At 44.7% G+C, this 24,428-nt stretch overlaps 1 protein-coding gene and 1 long non-coding RNA gene across 4 annotated transcripts; one reads left to right on the forward strand and one right to left on the reverse strand.

Annotated features, from left to right (window-relative positions):
* Positions 1–1,569: 1,569 nt before the first annotated feature.
* Positions 1,570–3,444, forward strand: LOC135484965 (uncharacterized). 2 transcript variants are annotated; one of them, XR_010446498.1, is made up of 4 exons: positions 1,570–1,635; positions 2,308–2,419; positions 2,794–2,968; positions 3,184–3,444. It is a non-coding gene; the product is annotated as an uncharacterized LOC135484965 (long non-coding RNA). The 2 variants fall into 2 exon arrangements; XR_010446499.1 differs by having other exon boundaries at positions 2,794–2,881.
* Positions 3,445–7,800: 4,356 nt separating this feature from the next.
* LOC135485162 (uncharacterized) lies at positions 7,801–24,407 on the reverse strand. Of its 2 annotated transcripts, none has more exons than XM_064766937.1 (6): positions 24,220–24,407; positions 16,707–17,856; positions 16,035–16,270; positions 14,147–14,339; positions 8,863–12,618; positions 7,801–8,597 (listed from the first exon to the last, which is right to left on the reverse strand). In XM_064766937.1, exons 2-6 carry the CDS (start codon positions 17,691–17,693, stop codon positions 8,478–8,480), a joined length of 5,292 nt encoding a protein of 1,763 aa, XP_064623007.1. In that variant the 5' UTR covers positions 17,694–17,856; positions 24,220–24,407; the 3' UTR covers positions 7,801–8,477. The 2 variants fall into 2 exon arrangements, with proteins under 2 accessions (XP_064623007.1, XP_064623008.1); XM_064766938.1 differs by lacking the exon at positions 24,220–24,407 and adding an exon at positions 17,980–18,067.
* Between the last annotated feature and the right edge of the window lie 21 nt (positions 24,408–24,428).

Consider the following 24,428-nt stretch of genomic DNA (forward strand, 5'->3'; position numbering starts at 1 on the left):
CACCTCTCTCATCATGTTGTCAGCACGGTGGAGCAGCCAGGATTGATTCGGCCTGGCTGTGACTTCCTCATCTCTCTCATCATGTTGTCAACACGGTGGAGCAGCCAGGACTGATTCGGCCTGGCTGTGACTGCCTCATCTCTCTCACCATGTTGACAACTTGGCAGAGCAGCCAAGACTGATTTGGCCTGGCTGTGACTGTCTCATCTCTTTCACCATAATTATTGTCAACACGGTGGAGCAGCCAGAACTGATTCGGCCTGGCTCTGACTGTCTCATCTCTCTCGCCTTTATTAACAACTAGGCAGTGCGGCGAAGATTGATGCGGCCTGGCTGTGACTATCTCATCTCTCGCATCATGTTGTCAACACGGTGGAGCAGCCAGGACTGATGCGGCCTGGCTGTGACTATCTCATCTCTCTAACCATGTTGACAACTTGGCAGAGCAGCCAAGACTTTTTTTGCCTGGCTGTGACTGTCTCATCTCTCTCATCATGTTGTCAGCACGATGGAGGAGCCAGGACTGCCAAACAGTTGTGTGAGCTCACTAGAGCTTGCACTTACATAATAGTGTAAAACTAAAATTTATATAATATATTATATATATATGTATAACCGTCTTCGGATGCGCATCCGATATGCCACGAGATCCTTTACCGTCAATTCCCTTACCGTCTTCGGATGCGCATCCCGCGATATGCCACGAGATCCTTCACCGTCAATTCCCTTACCGTCTTCGGATGCGCATCCGATATGCCACGAGATCCTTCACCGTCAATTCCCTTACCGTCATCGGATGCGCATCCGATATGCCACGAGATCCTTCACCGTCAATTCCCTTACCGTCTTCGGATGCGCATCCGATATGCCACGAGATCCTTTACCGTCAATTTCTTTACCGTCATCAGATGCGCATCTGATATGCCACGAGATCCTTCACCGTCAATTCCCTTACCGTCTTCGGATGCGCATCCGATATGCCACGAGATCCTTTACCGTCAATTTCTTTACCGTCATCGGATGCGCATCCGATATGCCACGAGTTTTTTTGTTACCTCACCGTCAATTCCTATACCGTCATGGATGCCACGAGCTTTGTTCGCGTTGTAAAGGTTTCGGGGATACGACTAATGCATGCGAGCACCGTCGGCGGAACCCCAAACCGCCCTCTCGATCTATCCGTAAGAACAAATCACTCTCGTGACCGTCACATTTACGGACTCCGGACCTCCAGACTTTAGAGACCGAGCTTTTCTTTACCTTACAATTACTGTATACTCGGCACCTCACTTATATGTGTTGTTTTTTTCACATACATTGTTCTCGTGGTTTACGGAAAAGTAGGCCTAAAAAGTTATAGTGTCTAAAAACAATATTCAGTTAATGGAATTACACTTTTTTCCATTACTGCTTGATTGATATTGCCCTAACAACTTTTTCATGAATCAATTTTGAGCATTATGTTTACAACGTAGTTATTATAGCACGAAATATGAGTCTAAAATGCCAAATACTTGCAACTATTATGTTAATCACTGAAATCATAGTGTACTAATTGCTCGCTATGAGCTAGGTTATTGCGCCCCTAAACCAACGCACTGACAACGCTACCTCTCCCGGAACTCAAACTTTAACGTGAGTTAATTGTAATCTTACTCTCTATATACCAAAGTGATTTACCTAGAAATACAGTTGCACTTCACTGAAAACTAATGATGTGTTGATGAGTTCAATGAATCCTTCGATTCCTTTGGTTTTCTTGGCGAACTGACGTCCGACAATCAATGACCCGTTGACGTGTACCTGCAATGCGCCATTGCCGTAGTGTGTAAACAGATCTAATTTTGGACGAAACTCATCCCCTCACAAACTTTGGTCCATTTCGCCAATGATGACACTGCTTCTAGACTGTACCACAGCACTTTAAGCTGTAGCAGCGCTAAGCAAGAGTCAAGACAAATGTCCGCTGCCAGCCGCTGCTGGACCAACCCCCTCGCCCGCCCCCCCCATCATGATATCAGATTCAGAGGCCTGGCTGAGCCCTGTGATTTAGCCAAATTCAATATGATTCTTTTCTCCTGTGATGTTAAGGCCCTTGTGTCATGCAGCGTATTCGGTAGCACCGGTACACAACTTATGTTAAACCGCGACGTCTGCTGCAATTCAAATTGCATATGACGCCAACGGAATTGTGACGACTTGTTTCTCAAATCTTTTAGTGAACAGTGATCACGGGCTGTGGGAATTGCGAAGGGATGGTGTAGAGTATCGCCACAACAATGTTGATATGATCACCTGTCGTTTCAGCGGGCATGACTTGGTACATCCAGTGACCCAGCAAAAAGTAGCCTCGGTACAGCCAGAAGTAGCAACAACTCGCAAAAGGGGATCCTTGTCTGACTGGTGGCTGGACCACATGGTAGGTCACCATCAAATAAGGGAGTGGATCCAGCACAGCTGGATAGAGGGGGCCCCGTTGAGGGCGAAGCCTGAATATGGTGAGGGCTCGCCCTCACAATCACATGAAAGCGCAGTAGGCGCTCACCCTCGAAGGGAGGTCTGGGGGTCTCCAGCAGGAAAATTTTGAAACTGAGATGCTCTCAGATGCGTTTCCCAAGTGTCTGAGAGACGATGTTTACTCGTTAATTCACTGCAAAGAAATGCATAACGAAAAAGCCACCTAGGTTTTCTTCTTTGAGTTGTGAGGAGAATATTTCAAATCATTTGAGCAGCAGTGTCTAACCTACAACGCCGTCAATGATTTCCACTGTGTTTTTGTTTTCACTGTTTCAGACACTTGTTGGAAAAGGAAGGACCAAAGGTGCCATCGTCGAGGGCCCAGATAGATGAAGAGATTGAAGCCTGGGCTGCACACAATCCTGTTAGTAACAAAAAAAGAAGGAAAAAATGCTGTCCCATTTGTCCATATGCCCAGCGCCAGAACCCATTTATACATCTGGGTAGTGAGGCAAGTGTCTAAGAGACCTGCCTGAGTCTCTCACCGACTGTAGGATTAGAACCAGGGACCTCTTGACCTCTAGTTGAGGCCTGAGCCACTAGTCCATAGTGTGTCGTGTAGATTCACGCTGGTCTTGCTCTTCGATCTTGTCACGTCACATCCTTGTCCCTTGCTCTGCCACAATCATGTACTGTATTGAATTGAATTCTATTTTCTGTCTTCAGAAAATCTAGGAAGAAGTCGCCACCCACTGATGATCTCATCCAAGTTTACCAAAGACTCCAGTCCAAAGCAGTGTAGGAGAGGAATGGTGGCCTGTTCGAACAGGCATGGACTGAATCGCCAGCTCTCATCTCCCTAGTCACTCCGATGGCCACGTGTCGCTCCTCGATCATTGTTATTTTGAAAAATCCTGCCAAAATTCTGTTGACTGTTTGTTGTCGACAAGAGTCTATGTTTCATGAATAACAAGGCTGTGTTCTGTACATTGTATTCCGTCTTTAGTCTCCTGTCTTTGCATCTGTTTTCATTATTTTGTTGCCTTAAAAGAGGGCAACGTTAAGTCGGTGAATTGGTTTGGATGGAGATGACCCTTAAGAAAAAAATCTCAGATTCACCATGGTAAAATCGGAGTTGACCATGCTCACCATGGTGAATGCAGCGTTCACCATGGTGAATTCAAAGTTTACCATGCTCACCATGAATGTAGAATTTACCATGCTCACCATGGTAAAATATTTCACCGTCCCAATTCACTATGGTGAAGTGCTGTCGGATTACCATGGTGAAATTGAGACACATTATTTTATCCTTAGGGTAGGCCCCCTACACCAACACTTTCTCAACACCAATACTTGACCTGACCCAATGTATGTCTGCCCTTATCAGCCCAGAAACTCCCCAACCCAAGCAAAATCATGAAGCCCATCGCACTATTGTCCGTCTTCTGTCATGGTACAGGCAACGGCAATTGCGATTGGTGAAATCCCAATATCTTTCTGTCTGCATGGTCTGTGGGATGTGGAAACAATCAACCTCTGCCAGCTGCTTATCTATTCAGATTGTGAAGGCCTTGACACAACATAAAAACTCTGACGCGAAACAACTACCCTCTGCCAGCTGGTTATCTGGTCAGGTTGGGAAGACCTTGACACAACCTAAAAATTACACTAAGGTTACCGCTAATGAACTTTGGAGACGACCGGACAGCCTACGTAACAACCAACCTCTTCCAGCTGGTTATCTGGTCAGGTTGGGAAGACATTGACACAACCTTCAAAGGGTCCTTTAGCTGTACAAGACAACATTACACTGTGATACAAGACAACTGATTTGGTTGTACCGTGGTAATCATCTCACAAGGACGGAAAATGGAACAACCAACATCTGCCAGCTGGTTATCTGGTCAGGTTGGGAAGTCATTGACACAACTTCAAATGGTCATTTAGCTGTACAAGACAACTGATTTGGTTGTACCGTGGTAATCATCTCACAAGGACGGACAATGGAACAACCAACCTCTGCCAGCTGGTTATCTGATCTCACGAGACTGGCAGTACACAATATCTACCTGACAACTCTTTAAGTACAACTTGAGTACTACTTGGGACCACAGTCATCTTAAACGTGCCACCAAAATGACGTCAATATCTACATAAAAATACTTTACTTGATCAATTTGTCTACAGTGTAATTTTGGAAAGAAGCCCTCAAATTCGTTGTCAGTCCTCGTTTGATTTTTAGCCGTAGCACTAGCAGCCAATAGCTGGTCTCAAATCATCCACAACAATCAACAGAACATTGGGTTTCTGGGAATGTGCGATACCTGAAACAAATGCCAACACAACCGAGATGAAAGTGGATACAGAATTGTGACAAAGATACTGATGATAACATCACACATGCCAATGGAGTATTTAATTGTGCTGGCTCCTCAATTAGAAATTACTCGAAGAGAAATTTGTCCAAGAGACATCTCCAATAATCATATGGGCAGTCTCATCAGTCAGTCGGTCCTAAAGATATTTCTAATAAACATGGGGACAATCTCTTCCGAGTGGTAATCTGTCCAATTGACCACGACCAAGTATCTGATTTATAGTAGGGGCCTATATGTAGACTAGGCCTGTGGTCTGCTGGTATGACACATATTTTGGGTATTGTAAAATTGTTATGACAAATATTGCATGTTGTCAACACGGTGGAGCAGCCAGGACTGATTCGGCCTGGTTGTGACTTCCTCATCTCTCTCAACATGTTGTCACCACGATCGAGCAGCCAGGACTGATTCGGCCTGGCTGTGAATAATCATACGGACAGTCTCATCAGTCAGTCGGTCCTAAAGACATTTCTAATAAACATGGGGACAATCTCTTCCGAGTGGTAATCCGTCAAACTGACCAAGACCAAGTATTGACCAAGACTGATTGACAAGACTAGGCCTGTGATCTGCTGGTATGACACATATTTTGGGTAATGTAAAGTTGTTATGACAAATATATAAAAAAAACACTTACATTAGAATAGTTGTTAGTGTAAGAGGTATCTATCGATAAAATCAAGATCACTTTCAGGTTGATATTTCTTGAGATGAAAACGAAAGAACATATTAGTGAAGGCACATTAGCAAAACCAAAATATTGATCTTTCAGAAATTAGTTAGGTATCAAACTTTCGTTACTCTGGACATCGAAGTGTTTGAAGTAGTCGTGATCGCGTAATAGACGAACGCCTGCTTACCTAATACTTGAAGCACAGTGACATGTGCATTCATGCATGCATGCCATGGTGACCAAATTGAGGATCACCGATTGTTGCTGTCTGGGACATGTCCTATCCTCCCATGCAGCCATTGCAGCCCCCTACATCCTCTATAACGGTACCGGGACTGTTTACAAGGAGACAAGGAGACACATATTGATGGATACCATCGGTATGTCGCCTCGAGAAGCCGGTTTCAATGACCACTCGTACTCTGGAAAGAGGCTGAGATTGCTCTGGGACTCACTGGTCGCCACGGGCCCGGCTATAAAACACCGGCGCCCCGACATGCTCGTCTTCGATGAGAAGGAAAAGGAGGTCCTAATCATCGAGATAGCTGTCAGCTCCGACAGACACGTCCTAGCACGTGCGGAGGAGAAACGATCGAAGTACCAGACGCTCGCAAGAGACCTTGCCCGAATCAACCCCGGTTGGAGGACCACAGTAGTCCCCATCGTAGTTGGGACCTTGGGCTCCGTATGTTCTATACGGATGGAAGCTGCGAAGCTAGGTAAACTAACACGGAGGAAACGCTTGATTTAGGAATGCCAAAGGTCAGGAGTCTTTGGAACTAATCAAACAATCAAGCAGCACCTCTCCCGGGACTATAAGAGCTACTGCTACTCCTTTTGTAACATGGGCCACCTTTGTCCCCAAGACTTGACCTGACCCAATGTATGCCTGTCTTTATCAGCCCAGGAACTACCCTATTGGTGAAATCCCAATAACTTTCTGTCTGTGGGATATCGAAACAATCAACCTCTGTCAGCTGCTTATCTATTCAGATTGTGAAGGCCTTGTCACAACCTAAAAACTCTGAAACAACTACCCTCTGCCAGCTGGTTATCTGGTGAGGTTGGGAAGACCTTGACACAACCTAGAAATTACACCAAGGTTGACGCTAATGAACTTTGGAGACGACAGGACAGCCTACGTAACAACCAACCTTTTCCAGCTGGTTATCTTTTCAGGTTGGGAAGACATTGACACAACCTTCAAAGGGTCCTTTAGCTGTACAAGACAACATTACACTTGCGTTCTACACGGGTGATACAAGACAATTGATTTGGTTGTACCATGGTAATCATCTCACAAGGACGGACAATGGAACAACCAACCTCTGTCAGCTGGTTATCTAATCTCACGCGACTGGTAGTACCCAATATCTACCTGACAACTCTTTAAGTACAACTTGAGTACTACTTGGTACCACAGTCATCTTAGTCTGGCACTTATAATTGAGGTTAATGTAACGTGTGCGAGGAGAGGAGCATTCGGCTTATCTCGAGGATGAGTAATCAGAGGTGCTCGCCTGTGGGAGACCTCTCGTCAGTACAGTACAGTGATCTCAATATTAGCAAGCATGGATTTAAGATCTAATCTTGATAGATATTTATTGTGTCTTTGCATTATTATCGACAAGTATGTATGCGGACAAAAGGCAAGTCCTAGAGGTGTGATATTTACATTAAGTACAAATTTGCCTGAGAATAATATTGGCATCATGTGGAACTAGTGGAACCGCTCGTAACTGACTCCTCTGTTAGCAGAATAATCTTTTTAGAAGAGACAGTGAGTTTCGTCCCCAAAATAATTCGTTTCTATGCAATTTGACATCCTCTAATAAGTGACACCTCTCCATTAATGACAGCATTTGTCTGTCCTAAGGGTGTCCCTAATAGAGAGGTTCAGTACATCAACCGAGTAGACTATCTGTTCCATCAACTGAGTAGACTATCTGTTCCATCAACCGAGTAGACTATCTGTTCCATCAACCGAGTAGACTATCTGTTCCATCAACCGAGTAGACTATCTGTTCCATCAACCGAGTAGACTATCTGTTCCATCAACCGAGTAGACTATCTGTTCCATCAACCGAGTAGACTATCTGTTCCATCAACCGAGTAGACTATCTGTTCCATCAACCGAGTAGACTATCTGTTCCATCAACCGAGTAGACTATCTGTTCCATCAACCGAGTAGACTATCTGTTCCATCAACCGAGTAGACTATCTGTTCCATCAACCGAGTAGACTATCTGTTCCATCAACCGAGTAGACTATCTGTTCCATCAACCGAGTAGACTATCTGTTCCATCAACCGAGTAGACTATCTGTTCCATCAACCGAGTAGACTATCTGTTCCATCAACCGAGTAGACTATCTGTTCCATCAACCGAGTAGACTATCTGTTCCATCAACCGAGTAGACTATCTGTTCCATCAACCGAGTAGACTATCTGTTCCATCAACCGAGTAGACTATCTGTTCCATCAACCGAGTAGACTATCTGTTCCATCAACCGAGTAGACTATCTGTTCCATCAACCGAGTAGACTATCTGTTCCATCAACCGAGTAGACTATCTGTTCCATTAGAGATTTAACTATGAGGTAGGAAGAACGGAGGGGTCGTTTTGATTTGGCACAAGAAAATACAAAGCTGAGACAAACGGTTAAAAATGCGTCGGAAGATTTCCTGAAGTCAAGAAGGTCCATTCTACAATGCCCCCAAATTAACATAACAATAATAGTGCCCTTGAAACTACATATATTCCTAATGTGATTGATTCTCCTAAAGTTTTCAAGAACAAAAGGTGGCACTTATATACATCGTGTCCTCAACGTGTCCCACAACAAAATCTTGCACTATAAACTGCGTCCTGAACCTAAATGGATCCGATAGCAGAAGGTTGGGCTGATGCAACTGTGTCCTTCGTATGCCAACAGACGGTGTCATAGTGAGTGCCACTTGTAACTGCTCAAACGTGGCCGACGGCAAAAGGTGGCGCTGAAGTGAGGGCGTATTGCAACTCCTCCGCGATGTCCTCTGCGGTGGGTGGCTGTTCCATGAACCAACATACTCGCATCATAGCGAACATCTGCAACGAAAGGAGGAGGGAAACAAATTTAATTATCTCTCATGGAATAAACGTCTCAGTTACAGGGATTTTGCAGTGCCACTCTTTCTCCATACACCGTATTCCCTTCTTTTCACTAATGTGACATAAGTTTTGATGCCGCCGAATACCATTAGGCACCACGGGTGGCGCTAAACCGGCCACTGGATGAATGAGTCTGCACGTGACAGACTAGTTTTGATTTTTCGTCAAGACCTCAACCTCGCTGATGCTAATTTCAACTCACCAAGTTCCCGATGACTCCGATCTTTCCCGAGCGGAACATCGTCTCCATGATCGCCTCCGACTTGGACTCGTCGCCATTGATGAAAGAATCAAAGTCCAACAAATCAAACACGTTGGAGAGATCCTTGCAGTAGCAGATTTGATGGCTGCCAATGCCGTAGTTCACGTGATTAGTCATGTGAGCAACCTTGGTTAATCTCTCTTGGAACTCATCTCCATATATACTTGAGTTCGGACGGCTCCAGTGAGCCATGGAACTACCATTGTATATACGAGATGTTTGGCTGACAACGTCTGCTCGTGATGACAACCCGCGGCTTTGCAGGCTGACATCTCGCCCACGAGATGTATCACGTGATGTACTTCTCTGTGGCCTTTGGAAAGCGGTGGATTTGAAGCTGACCGGAGACGGGACAGGCGTCTCGTTCAAATCTGTTTGTTCTAAGTCACACACAACTAAGTCGTCTTCAAGATTATTCGGTTTTTGTATTCCTAATTCCTTGAAGCTTTTCGATGGCTGGATTCTTTGGCTTGTACGTGGTTTCACAACAGTGATGATATTGTTTTTTGGTAGAACAGATTCCTGAATGCCACTTGAAGATGGGGTGGTTGACATCGTCGATGAGACGACGACAGATTTCGCAGACGACGAACTTGATTTCGTATGACCAGTCTCTCTGCTACCGCTTGGTGGCATTGCCTGTTCAGAGTCCCATAATATAAGCACATCATTATTCCCACCTATCTGGGCGAGACTAGTTTTGTTCTGAGCAGACGATCCTTTTTTCTGATGAGATTTTCTTGGCGGGATGTCCGGCTTTGCCAACATGATTACACCGTCACCACACGTGTCCAATGATATACCAATCGACTGATAGATGGCGTCGTCGTCGTTAAACCTCGCATCCCCAAGTCTTGACGACTGAGAAACGAAATTTGATTCCCCAACTGCGCCATTGTTGTGATAAGAAGGGTTAGGCGCAGCCTTTACTAATTCGAATGTTTCGAATGAAACAGTGTCCTGTTTTGTTGGCTTTGACTTTGGAATGACCTTCAAAGGCATCGTCTGCTTCAGAAGGTATTTGTTGTTGTCAAAATATCGTGGCAAGATTTTATGATTGTCGTCTGTCTTTGGTCTCATCTCCAGATTTGCCTCTCCAGAATCAGTCTCACTCTTCTCACTGTCATTCTTAGAGGAACCCGCGCTCGGAATATCAATATCATCGCCTAGAATATATTCCTCTGTAACAGTCTCGTAATTTCCCGTCAGCGGCCGCTTACGAGTGATTCTCCCTGTGGCACTGTCGTCATAGTAACTTGATTCAATCCCACTGTCCTCACTCAACAGGTGCTCGACATTCGGCTGAGCTATCTTTCCATCAGATGTTGGTGAATCACTCCCTGCGTTTATCAGCGCGATAGAAGAGTTCGTACTCTCAAGCGAAGAACTGTATTCACTCGCGTCATCCTTTTTGAAAATGTTATTCACTAAATCGGGACACGGAACCGACACATTAGATTTGCTTGGTTCCATCGCGGGCTCCGGGGTCGCTATGCTATCAACATCCGGGGCAGTAGACGGTCTGCTGCCGGCAGTTGATGGTCTACTTCCACCGTCACTATCAGACCATCTCTGACTTCCCCTATCCCCCGAGGCTGCCGGCTGACTTCTCCGTCTTTGAGACCCATTCGACCCATTCCAGTTTATTGGTTTGTTCGCTTTCTGTTTCGCGTACGCCGCCGTCGGTCCATTCGCAAACTTTATGGTGTGAACTTTGTTCTTTTGAAACCGAATCTTTTGCGGGAGCAAGCGATCCCTTAAACTTCGCCTCAAACCGCTGTTTCTGTCTTTCATTCCCTTAGTGAATGCAGCGTTCTTTTGCTTAGAAACACTGACAGGGTCAATTTTCTCGGGCGCTGTCCGGAGCTTCCCACCCCACGCCATCCTGACACCGGCGCTGGACGGTTTCTCAAGTTCTTGTTCCGATAGGACCGGCTCGCCCGTATCCACTGAAATCACTCGTGCTGCGTCAGGTAGTGGCGGCTCTGGCGTACAAGGATGAGCGTCACACCCGTCAATGTTCACCTGCATTGTGGAGACAGTTGTGAACTGGTAAGCACCGTCATTGACGTTGTCTTCGGCGAATGGACTTCGGTCCTCATCCGAGTCGCCCGACTCGTCCTCGTTGTAGTGGGCCATTCTGCCCTCGGCGGGACAACGATCCGTGTGACCAACACCATCACTCCCTCTGCTCCACCTATCATAGAGACTAGACTGACTGTTACTCCTGCTACTGCTCGAGTCCTCAAAACTCCCAAGACGGCGCTCCACAGCCTCGACGCGATCGTAGTGGGCCAAGCGACTCTCACAGCCGTCGGAGCGAGAACTACTCCTATCGGAAGACCACGCTCGGCCAGATCTGACACTTGATTGGTTATTACTGTCGGCAGAACTGGATCGATCTGACTTCATAGTTTTACTATGCCGCACGTATTCTAGACGACTTTCACAACCTTGGCTCCTGACACTGTTCGAATCCTCGCCCAAGGATAACGATTTCGCACTCAAATGATCAGATCGGTTACTTTGGCTGCTACTACGAACATATTCTAAACGACTCTCGCAGCCATGACTGCGCACGTTCTCTCCCGCCAAAGACATCTTCTCGTCTGGCGCGCCTGTCAACTCTATCGGTACGCTTGCGCCAAGCGGCGGTTCCTCCTCGTCGTATGGCACAACATCGTAGTCAATCTCTCCGTCGATATCGACTTCAAGATTGACATTAGTCTGAAGTCTACAACTATCACTTAAAGGCGTCGACTTTGCCTCAGGGAAATCTACCCGCATACTCCGTGACGGTCGTTTTGAATCGTCCTCAAAATCCGAAACATTTGGCGAATATTCCAGCACATGCGAATCTCCTCCATCCGGTTTCAGCGGCGGCATCTCTACCCTTAACTTCTTGTCCTCCACTGGCGATACTTTCTTATCATAAAGTTCAACCGCTGACATCACCCTTGGTGAAAATCGATTGTCCACACGGTTAACTGTACTGTCCCATGTTTCTTCTGGTACATGCTCTTCTTTCTCTTCCTTGATACTGTGCCTAGAATACGCACCAATCGACCGATCCCTTCGTGGCTTCGGCCCGAAATCTCTATAGTCTAACTTGAGCGGGGCGAACTTCGACCCTAAACCAGTGATACTGGTAGCTTCACGAGACAGATTCAACTCATTCTCAAATGCTTCCTGTTTATCAGCTTCAAGGCCTAAATGTTTCTGGAGATTCTTACTCCTCCTAATCCTCTCATCAGATGAGAAATAGTCCTCGTTCATGTCGCCTAAGATCGCATTCTTCTCATCGAAAATGTCTTGGCTTTTTTCTAAAGGCATTTTGACCTTTAACGGGTTTTTTCCCGTCTCGCCTAATGCTTTTGCTTTTAAGGAGGCCGTACTCCCTTGGTAGTTAGGAGACACAGAGTTCGTTATAGAGACCCGTGATGCTGTCACAGTATCTCGCTTCCCCGGCCGCATCCTGAAGTAATACAGCGACATGACCATCTCCAGTAGCACCAAGGCGAAAGACCTTATGTCCGGCGCGAAGAGGTTCTGATCGACATTGGCCAGCTGGGAGAGTGAGAAGACTTCGGAGACCTCTTCCGCGGGTGCGTTCCTGCGAGGCTTGATCTTCACCTTGGCGGGAAAGACGTCTTTGGATTCCTCAAAGTCAGCGATCACGCCCGTCATAATCATGTTCTGGAAAAAGACAGGAGATGTACAAGGCCGCGATTAAATAGAGTTGACTTTTTCACGTGTTCACGTTTGATGCGTGAGGTTTCATTCCCTGATGACTATGGAAAGTCATGCAGTGCGGGCCTGTCTACGCCTAGGGTGTTAAAGCCTGGTTGTGATTAGGCGTCATTGGGTTGTTTTTGATGGCAAGTATTTGTAATTCTACCTCTATCTTTTACTTCGTTCTGAATAACTTGTGACCCAGCGATGGAAAATAATTCCCCTTCTGCGTGAGATTTCTCATTTCCTTTCTATAGTACATATGTTGGGCTTGCCCCAGGGCCAATGTAAAGTTAACGACCGCAGTCAAGCAGGCAGCATTAAGACCTTATTACATCAGTTTGTAAAAGTGAATTATAGTTTTGACAAAACCCCCATTTATAAATGACTACATTAATCTTATTTTAGTTCTTATTCGGCTTAATTTCGTTGATACCCTAAGCACACAGATCAGAAACCAAGCCAAATGCATATTCGGACTAATTTTATAAAAAATATTTGCCTTCTGGATGTAAAGGGTCTATTAAAACTAGATTAGTATAACACTTTGGGTCTAATGGAAGACATTCTTTGAGAAGTTAAGCCTCAGTGGAGATTTAACCCACACTCACTTGAAAACCTAAGACCAACTCAACACATGCCAGGCTTTAGGTATTGCAAGCAAATACATGACAGCAGACCATCTTATCTCCGTCAAAGGAATTCGAGCAACTAAACACGGCCTCCACTGTCACCAATCGTCATGAGTTGATACGTAGGGCCCAGTTGATCATAACGAGTTACCTCACGCTAAATTTGACTTGGCGTTACTAGTATAAACCGTCAAGTTACTGTTCACGTCAATATAGGACTATCCTTATCTAACCACTTGGCCTTGTTAGTGCTTCTTTTCACCTTGCTGCCATCCCTTGCCTTGTGCCCACAACCCCCCTCCTGTGTCAAAATGTCACACAAGAAGATTGAACCAAGGCCTTACTCAAAACACCTCACATTTCTTTTGAAAATACGACACTTGTGATGTTTGCGAATGTCAAGCATGTCAAGAGAGCTCAAACTACATATTCTGAAGATGATAATATCCTCTACATATCAAATTAACATGAACTCCGGTATGCCATTAAAAGCAACCCCTTTCAAATTATCAATGGGCCTTCTCTGAAGAGCTGTACATTGGTCTCGATCTGCTCCTGTCGTTGAGACTCTGGCCTATTCTGCTCAGTCGAGAAAAAGGGCGGACACACTTGAGATGTATGAGGTGACAAGTTCAAAACGATGTCTAAACTTGTCTTAAAGGGATCTTATCCATTGAACAGCAGCAGTAACGAGCATCCCCCCATTATTCCCAAATGGGTCAGGGACATATATGTCACCAATTCTGACTGTCCAGGCAGAAAACAACCACCTGTGACAATCATCAAAGTTTGGAACAAAACGTATATGTATTCTGATTTAGCCCTTGTGTTTTCTAGTTGTATAATAATATGCTTCGTACCTGAAAGGACCCTGTTATGTAGATACAGTGGGCTGAGAGCTTGTTGTGCAGGATACCGAGGGACTTGAGATGTGACAACCCATTGGCCACGTCCAAGGTGATACTATGAAGGCTGCCTTCGGTCAGCTGTTGGATATCGTCGATCAGGAGGCGGCGGAGACTGCCCAGCTCGCAATGGGCGCGGCAGATGATGCTGGAAAGGAACACCAAAAGCAAACGATAACATCAGAATCAAGTGGAATATCAATATCATTTAGCAAATGAAGCATGCTGTGCTGTACCAGAGTGTATTTCATATCGTTCTGGTCAAAGGTACTCAGTTGAACATACATCTCAAAGATGGGAAAAGAATCGATCAGAATATTCAAAAGTCTCATCCCTAAACCGTTCCCCATACAACAGCTATCACAGACACCCCACAGAACAGCGTCCACTGTAACTTGTGACCCCCATATACCCCCTGTATCCACTGTCCACCCCATTGCAGCAATCTTTTCATCTCTGCAATACAAAACCTTTCCTCTGCCCTGTCCTCACAATGACGGCACAACAAACAAGACCAGTTACGCATCAAGTTCTTTAGAAAGTCTTCCACGGACTCTGACACAAGCTGCCACCCAGCCAACCTAAAATGCGGCCAAACAGACGTATCAAACACCAGATCTCTAATCAACGTTCCTGAAAACCACAATTTGTGAAGTTTCAGCTCAATTTGTCCACCTTTTTAGAAACGTCTACAAAAGGGTGGTGCCCTTTTCATGCCTGGGTAGTGATGAGGCGTACGGGGAGGAGGTTGCGGTGACGGAGTCGAAAGTGTGTTTACTGGTCCGGCGCTTTGGCGACAGGTATCCTCGGAGACGACGGAACGGCGTATAGAGGAGGAGACACTAATATATGACGAAGGCGACAGTGCGGGAGGACAAATGTCCAGATGCATTGATTGAAAGGGTTTTTGAAGGAGGAGCAAGTTTTGAAACTGCTTTTTCCTTTTTCGTCATTGGTTGTTAGCACAATTGTGATGAAGCAACGTATAGTGGTTGAATCTATCCCCATTAGTGCTGATGTTGATCTTACAAGTTGAGGGTTTTAGTCAGACCAACAGCCCCCGTGGACTTCGCAGTACAAATCTGACCCATTTGAGTGCGCATGCAGGACCAGCGTAATGACTGTACATCGTGTCCTTCAACGAAATCATAAATTCACCATCATTCCTCAACACAATGCCACCTATTCTGGTCCCTTGAAAAGGACGTCACATTCCTGTCCCTTTGTATCTGTATTTGGTGCGATATCTTGTGTCCCCGCCGTGTCTCCGGCTGTGCACCCAAGAGCAGGCATGATTACACACAAAGACTAAGACCAGATCTCTCCGCCTCTGAGCGCTTCCATGAAATATCGACCAGACGTTCTGTGTCCCTGTCATTAGTGTTCAAGTATTCTAACTTCCTAACGTGAACAAATCGCCCACACTTGACTACCTCTGTCCTCTAAATACTTCCTATTTTGGGAGGGGTTCATTGTGATGCTGAGGTGTTTACAATGTGGTTATGAGAAGGGCAAACCATACATCGTCAAAGAATCTGGTTTTCAAAACGAATTGTCATGTGAACTCCGTTCTGTACAGAAGACAGGACGAGTAAGCGTGAAGCACGAGATGTGCAGAAGAAGATGTGCCTTTGTATTGAACATAAAACATCTGAACGGAACTGATTCAATGCTCTGTTTGAAGTAATCTTCTGTGGCCGTGATCTGGTGGCCTTGATACTGAGGAGGGTCTAGAAGTGACAGGTGCAGACGGGGAATACGAATTTACCATCCAGCATCAAGAAAAAAGGATGTTGAAATCATATAACACCATGCTTTCCAATGACATTTCAAGTCAACTCACCGACTAGATTTACCAAACGGCATTCCTGTGATGAGACTGAGCATCTCATCATGGCGATTCTCCTTGGACGCCCAGAGGTATTGCGCCACATTGGTGTGGCTCTCCTTGGAGAGTTTGGCAGCTGTCTTGATCTCACTGGCCCATTTCTGTTTCTGGTGAAGAGGGAAGACTTTCATGACACCGTCGAGGTGACGACGGTCGTGGTACCAGTAGGTGAGGAGATTGAGAATGCCAGACTGAAAGATCAAGTGAGTGCTATCATCAATAAACTTCTTCACCAAAACCAGTACCAGACCTGTATGAGCTTGTGTCTCTATTTTAGCACTTTCGTGCCAATAAACGATTCAAAGTAGATGGTAGCCGACGACCCTTCATTCAGTGCTGTAATGAGATCTAGTACAATCTATCTGTTCATCTATTTTAAGTCAAGTGCTACTTTCGCTGTATAATGCAACCTTCTGGAAGATTTTGCTTTTCTATACAAGTGTAGTTCTCTGCTCGAAATGTAGGCCTACGGTGGCAACGCCAATCTACAGCAAGACTTCATCAGCATTATGACTTGGGTAGGACTTGCAATGATCAGGTTATCTACATGACTTGAAGATGCCCACGATGTTGCCATATGCATAGCCGAGGTCGATCTCATTACTGCACTAGGCATATCATACCTACCCTCTTGTTCCAACTGGAGAGAATCTTAGCATCCTGGAAGCATTCAGGAATCTCAAAGCCTTCCTGGAAGACGACATCCAACGCCTTATTAGTAAGACAGTTCTTATTCGGCGTGTTCTTCAGATAGATGATGAGAGGTAGCAAGGCATGGACGGCTATCCCTACAGCCAGGATGTATCCGAGGGTCCACTTGAGAGTTATCCGGTCCATGGAAGAGCCGCCAGTAAAGGCGACAACCACGCCGCACATGATGATAATCCACCGCATCACGTCAACAGTAGCCAACCTCACTGTCCGTTTCATTAGAGATTTCCGTTTCTGTGTTCTGTATTGCGAGATTGTAATGTCTGAGAACTCCTTCTCCAGCTTCTGTATCTTGAGGAAGGAGGCAATGATAATGCCAAAACTGGCAATGAGGGTTAAACAGATTAGAAGGATGAGGATGAGGGAGTACACCCAGCTGTTTTGGCCTGGTAGCCTGATTGGGATACAGTCGTAGAAGTAGGCAGAGTCCGTGTCGATGTCTGGGGCGATCAGAGGCAGGAAGCCGAAGAAAAGGCCCAGGAACCATACAACACCTGTCACTGACGCTGTTATGATCGTACACATCTTTATGTTTCCTTTCAGGCGCTTGGAGCCTCTGTCTATGATGAACTCCACCTGCCAGAGGTAGAGAACGACTATGGTGACTAGTAAGGTCCCGGACGAGATTAGGGTCGAGAACATGAGGAGGTAGCCGCCGCCCTTACAAATCCCGTCCTCGGGAAGATCTTGGTCGAGGAGAAGCAGTAGCAGCGCCAGCCCCGTGATCACCTCTGAAAGATCACCGAAGATGTTCGCCAGTTTTAGCGGCATGACAAGGATCTTGTGTTCCCTGAAACTCCTCCATAACGCCAGCAAGATATTCCCAATGATGCCAAGAGCTACCAGAGTCGTTAACAGGTAGCTGGCTATCTCTTGGCTATGTTCACCGCTGGGGAAACTCATGGTTAGAGCTAGCCCCTTATAATCCTAATAAATCACTTTTCCCTGTCAGTTTCATGGTGTAGAAAGAGACTTTCTAGTCGGCAGAGAAATTAGTCGTTGCGTCTCTATCAGCCATTGTGCTCTCGGAATACTTGCGTCAAATTGATATTCTGTTCCCACGAATCTGCAAAGATAAATGCGGAGAGCAACTTTGAGTTATCGTTTATATGAAATAACCGTGATAAAGAATTATTCATGGCAAAGTGTGCTCTGACACTGGATATGCTGTCAGAAAATAGGTCAGTACTATCTCTTCAGCAAGGAAATGCCAACGTTGACAATTTGCTGAATCTGTAAGGAGGGACATTGCGTTAGGAACTGTTGACAGCACTCATCCCTTCTCAGGTTCTTTTGTTCATCTAGAGACGTGGAAGATCCAACGGTGTCAACGAATCCTTCATTTCAAGTCCACGGAATGTTCTCACAAAGTGATCGGGTCGAGTGCTCGATCATTGCTCTCTGCCCAGAAGGAGATTATTCACCATTCAAGTGCGGTACCTCTTTATATCTATTGTAAATTAAAACGTTGCCATATTGTTCTTAATCCTCTGTGAAAATACTAGAACACTCCAAGAAACACGTTGGACAATTCTCACCAAAGTTCTGTTTTAATTGAAATAGCAAGGATTTCTGTTTTGGGTATGCAGTGACCCGACCATCGTGAAGATAGGAAAGGGAAAGGAAAGCACTCTTGGAAACAAGGTTGGGGTCAGAAAAGCACCAATATGCAGCAAGTGCGAGTATCATTAGGCCTACAACTAGCCCGGAGAAGAGGAGGGTTCTTTAAGCTCAGTGGGAGAGGGATGGCGTTGTGGAATGGTCTAAGATTCAAGTTCCAGCTCAACTTTGGGGCTGATTTTTGGTTACATTTGCCTCAAAACACAGATTGTTTCTCGTTGGCCTATATGCATACGCTACGGACGTATAACTGACTGAAGTTAATACTTGAAGATCGGGAAATGGCCATTCATCTGTCATTGAGCTAATGGAGCAGCACGTGAAGGCTAACTTGCCAAGCAAACTTCTCTCATATCCTAAGCAGTGTTCTCCGCTGCCCATTTGGTAAGGTGTTAAAACCTAAGCTTACCATATGACCAAAGGAAACTGAGTAGAGAACACTGCCTCTGTATTGTCTTGGACGTGCCACCAGTAGAATCGGGCGTTGTTATAAATCTCTTGACGGCACAAATGGTGTGAGAATAGAATAGCTCGTACCAACACTCGCTGTCCTTGCCGTAGGCCAGACACATGTATCATTGACCAGATTTCAAGTACCATCATGCTTTCTGAAACAACAGCCACGGGCCACGGAAATCTCAATGGGATTCCATAGAAAGTTTTAGTTGGAATTCGTTAAGAAACTACTGGGAAGGTGGTTATAGGTGCTTTGAGAAAAGGGACCAGTTTTAACCAGTGTGGTTCTGGCATGTGGACATCCACAATCACATCTATCATCGACACAGTAAAAGCTGGAGTTTTGTTGAAGCCTTAAAAGTGACCATAGAGCTAAACTCTTTGAAGTGAACTTACAGTTGTGGGTTTCAAACATAGTGGATGTAGAATATACCAGGGAAATATCGGTCTCCTTTGTGCAAATGCTCTACAAGCGACGACCCTAGCCAGGCTTACAGGCTCTAGGCTAAGCAAATCGCCAATTCTTCACTTTTAATGATACTTTATGTAACAAGAAGACACTATTTTCCTTTTCAACTTGGATTCGCAAATCTAAATCGACAAAGCTGAAATTTGAAGTGGTTAATTCATCAAAGTTGATTAAACTCAGTGCATGATTCATTAAACACAACGTAAGTTTTGCCAGTTTTTTCCAAAGACCAAATCAGTTAAGGAAATATAGAGTCAATATTGGCTAGCTTTACTTTGGCTGGCATGTGGAAGCACAAGGTTACTTCGTGCTTGCAGCGAATAGCTTGCATTCAGTTTAAGGTAGCCGTCGTGGTCAATGTGCACCCTATAACTCGTTGGTGATTATGCAGTCGCTAGTCCCAACCCACGCTATTTGATCACAGACACGACATGGAGCCCCGAAAGGTGATTGAAACGCAAAGGACACAAGACTTTGAGGACAATTTGAATTACATATCCAAGTGGTTCTAACAAAACAATATGAGATTCTACTTGTTGAAGATGTTATTACAAATCGTCATTATTACGGCTCGCACATTCCTTTCTTCCATTAGTTGTCTTTGATGACCACTGCATACCCATTAAACCACATGTTAAACAAAGAATTTTCGTACTGGTTTGATCATTTTGTGTTAATTTGAGAAGATCCTAGTAAGACATGCACATGGTCATGGCTCGAGGTCACTTCATCACATCGTTTTCATGGTCGACATGCAAGGAAAGAAATCTCGTGCTAGGAATATCGGTAGCTCATGGTGCAAATTAGGAAATTATCAGGGGTTGTTACCAAAACCACGAAATGAGATGGCCATCGTATGACAAAGATCGAGCCAGCCATCGATGGTAAAGCCCCTTCCTGCAACTAGGCCCTCGTGGAATCGGACCTAGAAACCATCAAACTACTTACAGTTTTAGTCTCTGGTTACTTTCAAATGCCAACTGATACGGTGTGACTGATGTAACTTGATATATTTCTCCAAGTCTTGGTGCGGACGTATGTTTGAAAGTGTGGTTTGTAGGGGTATGGCATATCACCCACTCAATGAAATTGGCCAGAGTCAGTATGGTACCAAGAAAAACTTAGTTAGAAAATCTTAACGTAAACACAAGATTAACACCAGCATGCTAATTTCAAATATTAGCATAACCACGGAACAAACAGCTCAATACGCTCCACTCTAAAACAAAGACGAAAAGGTCTTGTTGAGAAAACAATCTTCTTTCAGTTTTTCAAAGAATGCATGTGTTGCTTTTGTTTCTATGAGGGGTTGACACGAGAGAAAATAAGCAAGTTCAGGGCATGGAATCAAGGGCCTCTGGAAACGTGAACATGCTTGGCATGGACTCGAACAATGGCCTCTGCAAGTAGATTGCTTTAGCTAGTACTTTACGTGTCAAATCTTGACCAGGATGTGCTTCAACTAAAGACTGAATCAGTGGTCTGTTAAAACAATGCGACGTCTGTTCAAACAAGGAAGTTTAAACTTTCTTTCAAATAAACCAAAATCATCAGTCCCAAAACTTTTTTGACTTTGAACATTTTTCAAAATTTTGACTTTTTTCTCCTAACCCTGAAAAAATTTCTAAGTACAAATTATTTTTTCACTCTTTTTTTTTTCTGCTCAAAATGAACGAACATCATCGGTCCACAACTTATGTATATTTGAGGACAAAGGTAACAATTATTGTAGGCCTTCGTTTATTAGCTGTACTTTACATAGGCCTACCAGAGCGATACAAAGTGTACAAACAATGTTGTTGAATTTGTTATGGTTTAGCGGTATGGTGAGGATATAAAGGACGAACCACAACAGAAATGTGTTCAGCAACAATACCAAGTATTCCCCACAATGACACTTTTATCGACTTACATGAAATACGGTACAATATGAAATAATAGCAAGGGAAATATCAATAAAACATACGTATCTTGGAATGTTTTGGTGGCCTGTTTTGAACCTTGGGCAAACTTTTCTTACACGGGAAATATCGGGAGGGCCTACATCTGTAAGGCCACTGGTATCAAACAACTTGTCAAGAAATTGATTCTTCTTGGCATTCACGTACTCACTGGTACGTGGTTGTTTGTCTCTCAATTTTACTGAAACAACCGTCAACAAACGCGGAGTTCTACACAGTGACAGTACTATCCAACTACAGTGGACCATCAAGTAAGATCAGAAACTAAAGCAATGGGAATCGTTTGCGGTTTGGCTTCAGTAGAATGGCGATGTCGGTTTCACTGCTACTTTGGAAGGCTGGTTTCTGGTTGTAATCAACGAAACCAATATGACACTTGTCATGTACAAATGGTTTCTGATGGTGAAGCTACTTTGGATGACGAGATAAGTTCAAATTTAATGTGACAACGATTGAGGAAGGCTTGTGGCACTCCTTGTAAGGTATGGCTTCATGAGAGCTTGCGGGCATGGTGTCTGCACCTCGTCCCGTTTGTGTTTGGTTCTCCACGACCGTCAAGTGAAAGTCCGCAGGGATCACGATAGGGGTTGATAAGTCTAATATATTCCCCTGCGGGGCTTTTAGTTGTGTCACTATTGTGGCACGCGTGGCAACATACCGAAACCTCAGGTGGTTAAATGGAACTAATTTGATCTAAAGTGCCGAATGCATACTATGATTATGACACCATTTGTTTGTTTTCGAACTTAAATACTTCCTGATTGTGCCATCCCGCTGCCTTATGTAGGCTTGATAGATGGACAGTCACAGTAAGTCAATGAAATGAGCAATTTTACAGGTCATTAGCCAAGTTAAAAGGTAAACAGGGTCATCCCAGGAGAGAATATAATAAAGAAGATAGCCAATTCATCCCCTCATCAAGCAGTCAATTACTGTTGACGATCAAAACTGCGCGAATCCGATTCAGGAATGTCGTCGCTTTTTTCAGTTTCTAATCAAAACAAAAGGTACTGAACAAGATTTGGTTCTTTAATATCAATTAAACTCTGTCTAATGGTGTTAAATGCTCATACATGCTTTTAGTCATTATATGCCTTTTATTCTTAATGCTACTGCACTCAGTGACCAAACCTCTAAATCTCAAGGGCAAGTTTTAGTGAAGGCCTAAAAGGCCTCGACTTGAGAAATCTCCTTAAGCCATTTAAGTGAGCTAATCTCGTGAACTTTAGTTTGAACCTCTCTGCATAAAACCAGTCAATGATGAGAGAATGAGACAACAACCCAGCATGCGATGACCTTTCCCCAAGAAGAGAATGGTCATCCTAAAGGCCTGGCCGGCAAGAACTAACACACTCACGACCCCCACCGTGGGACAAAATAGGAATTGGATTAGCCGGATAAGAAGTTTATATCGAAGAAATATCTGCTTAACACTTTTATGACAATAAAATATGGCATGGGTTGTGGCCGAAGGTCCAATTAGAGTAAGCCTGGTTATTCTGCTATCACAAATATTTGATAGTTTACAATCGTTTCAAATCTCACAGTGTGGCATCTCAGCAGCTACAATACTGCACTTGTAGCCTGTCGTGAGGCCACATCCAGATCAATGGTAGAAGGAATTTCACCCCGATCTGGCCTGCTCGGACACCACAACATACAGGGAGGGATGTCGCCAGAATCAGATCGATACCACGCTTATACGCTTCTTCCGTTCGGGCAAAGACGTTTAGAAATTCCCTTCAGCACTCGAGACAGCAATACCTCTAAATAAAGTAGGGTCTGTCACCTGCTTATCTGCTAATCGAGATGGCCGATAAGTAGTGAAAAGCGAACTTAGAGAAAAGCCATTGCGAGAGGAGGAAATCATGTTAATAACTGGGCCATCAGTGTGATTCTGGTATTGATCCTCAGCTAATTGAATCGATTGCTGCAGATGCCAGACTTGAATTTATGTCTTAAAAGTAAGACTTTGACAGAGAGAGATAATCGATTCACTGACATCAATCCCATTCATGGTCAGACCCGGCACGACACCGACCGTGTGGATTGTCTGAATGTCTCCCCTGAGGGACGGCAAGTCCTCAGATTGGGCTCCACGATTGAATAGGTGTCGATATCGCAATTGAGATATTCGAGAACAGTGGCACTGGTGTTCAATACTTCCTTCAGAAAAGATGCCAATCAAAACATATCTGTGTTCAATCAATCCTGACAGTTGTTTGAATAGTGTTGATATTTGCCAAACGAATCGACACAAGCGTGCTATTGGTAATGTCCCAACCCCTGACCTGCAGGCCCGATCGGTGTTGCTTGTTACACACGTCGCTAGCAAATGCGCAACCACGATGACATTTAACTGGCGACAGTGTGTTTTGGAATCCCTGCACAGGTCTTACATATGTCAACTTACTGTCATTGGTTTGTGAGCATGACTGTACTTGCAGTGACCTGAGCTCCGAATGCAACAGATGTTAAAAATGGCCGTCAGCCGTCGCCAAAACGTTTTTTTCTTCTTCAATTAAAATCTCATCAAACATTCGATATGCCACCATTTCACCTTCAAAGTCAACCAAAAACCTTGAACATTGGGTATTATCGTAGCGTCAATACTTTAAAGAGTAGAAGACATACACTAATGGTAATCAACTATACGAGTGATTCAACTGGCGAGATGTTCTTAAAGGAAAGAACTCATGCACAAAGAGCAACAAGAGAGGACGGAGGAACACTCCCCATTCGTTAGATTTGGTACTTTTGTCGCCGCGATATTACTTCAGTTGGACTTGTGGTGACGCGCGATGCCGCTGGTGGTACAACGCTACGGTTGACAGCTCCAAGCTGGTTGAAGGAAGAACTGGAAAGGATCTAGTTGACTTGAAAGATGGGCGGGTAATGTTTAACCAGTTTATAGCTATCCTACCTTTGATGTAATGCGAATGTATCCAGAGAAATGATATTCCACACCAACTCGTTGACCAGACCTGTGCGAGTGCTTACTACGAAATGAGTGGTCCCTCTCCAAGCAGGACCAGCGAACTATTGTTCCGGATTAGTCGCTCCGCCGCGCCATGAAATCAGTCTCGCTGTGTATGGGCTCAGCGCTTTGGCTGATCATGGCCATGGTTTATA

Source organism: Lineus longissimus, chromosome 3 (assembly GCF_910592395.1).
Source record: "Lineus longissimus chromosome 3, tnLinLong1.2, whole genome shotgun sequence".
Taxonomy (NCBI): domain Eukaryota; kingdom Metazoa; phylum Nemertea; class Pilidiophora; order Heteronemertea; family Lineidae; genus Lineus; species Lineus longissimus.

What these genes read in the sequence shown, in the direction of transcription:
- LOC135485162 (XM_064766937.1), bottom strand. Translation starts at nt 17,693, where the DNA reads ATGAGTTTCCCCAGCGGTGAACATAGCCAAGAGATAGCCAGCTACCTG. An exon ending in TCTCCAGTTGGAACAAGAGG is followed by an intron (nt 16,271 to 16,706) that starts GTAGGTATGATA and finishes TTGATCTTTCAG; the next exon opens with TCTGGCATTCTCAATCTCCT. An exon ending in ACATAACAGGGTCCTTTCAG is followed by an intron (nt 12,619 to 14,146) that starts GTACGAAGCATA and finishes GTCTTTTTCCAG; the next exon opens with AACATGATTATGACGGGCGT.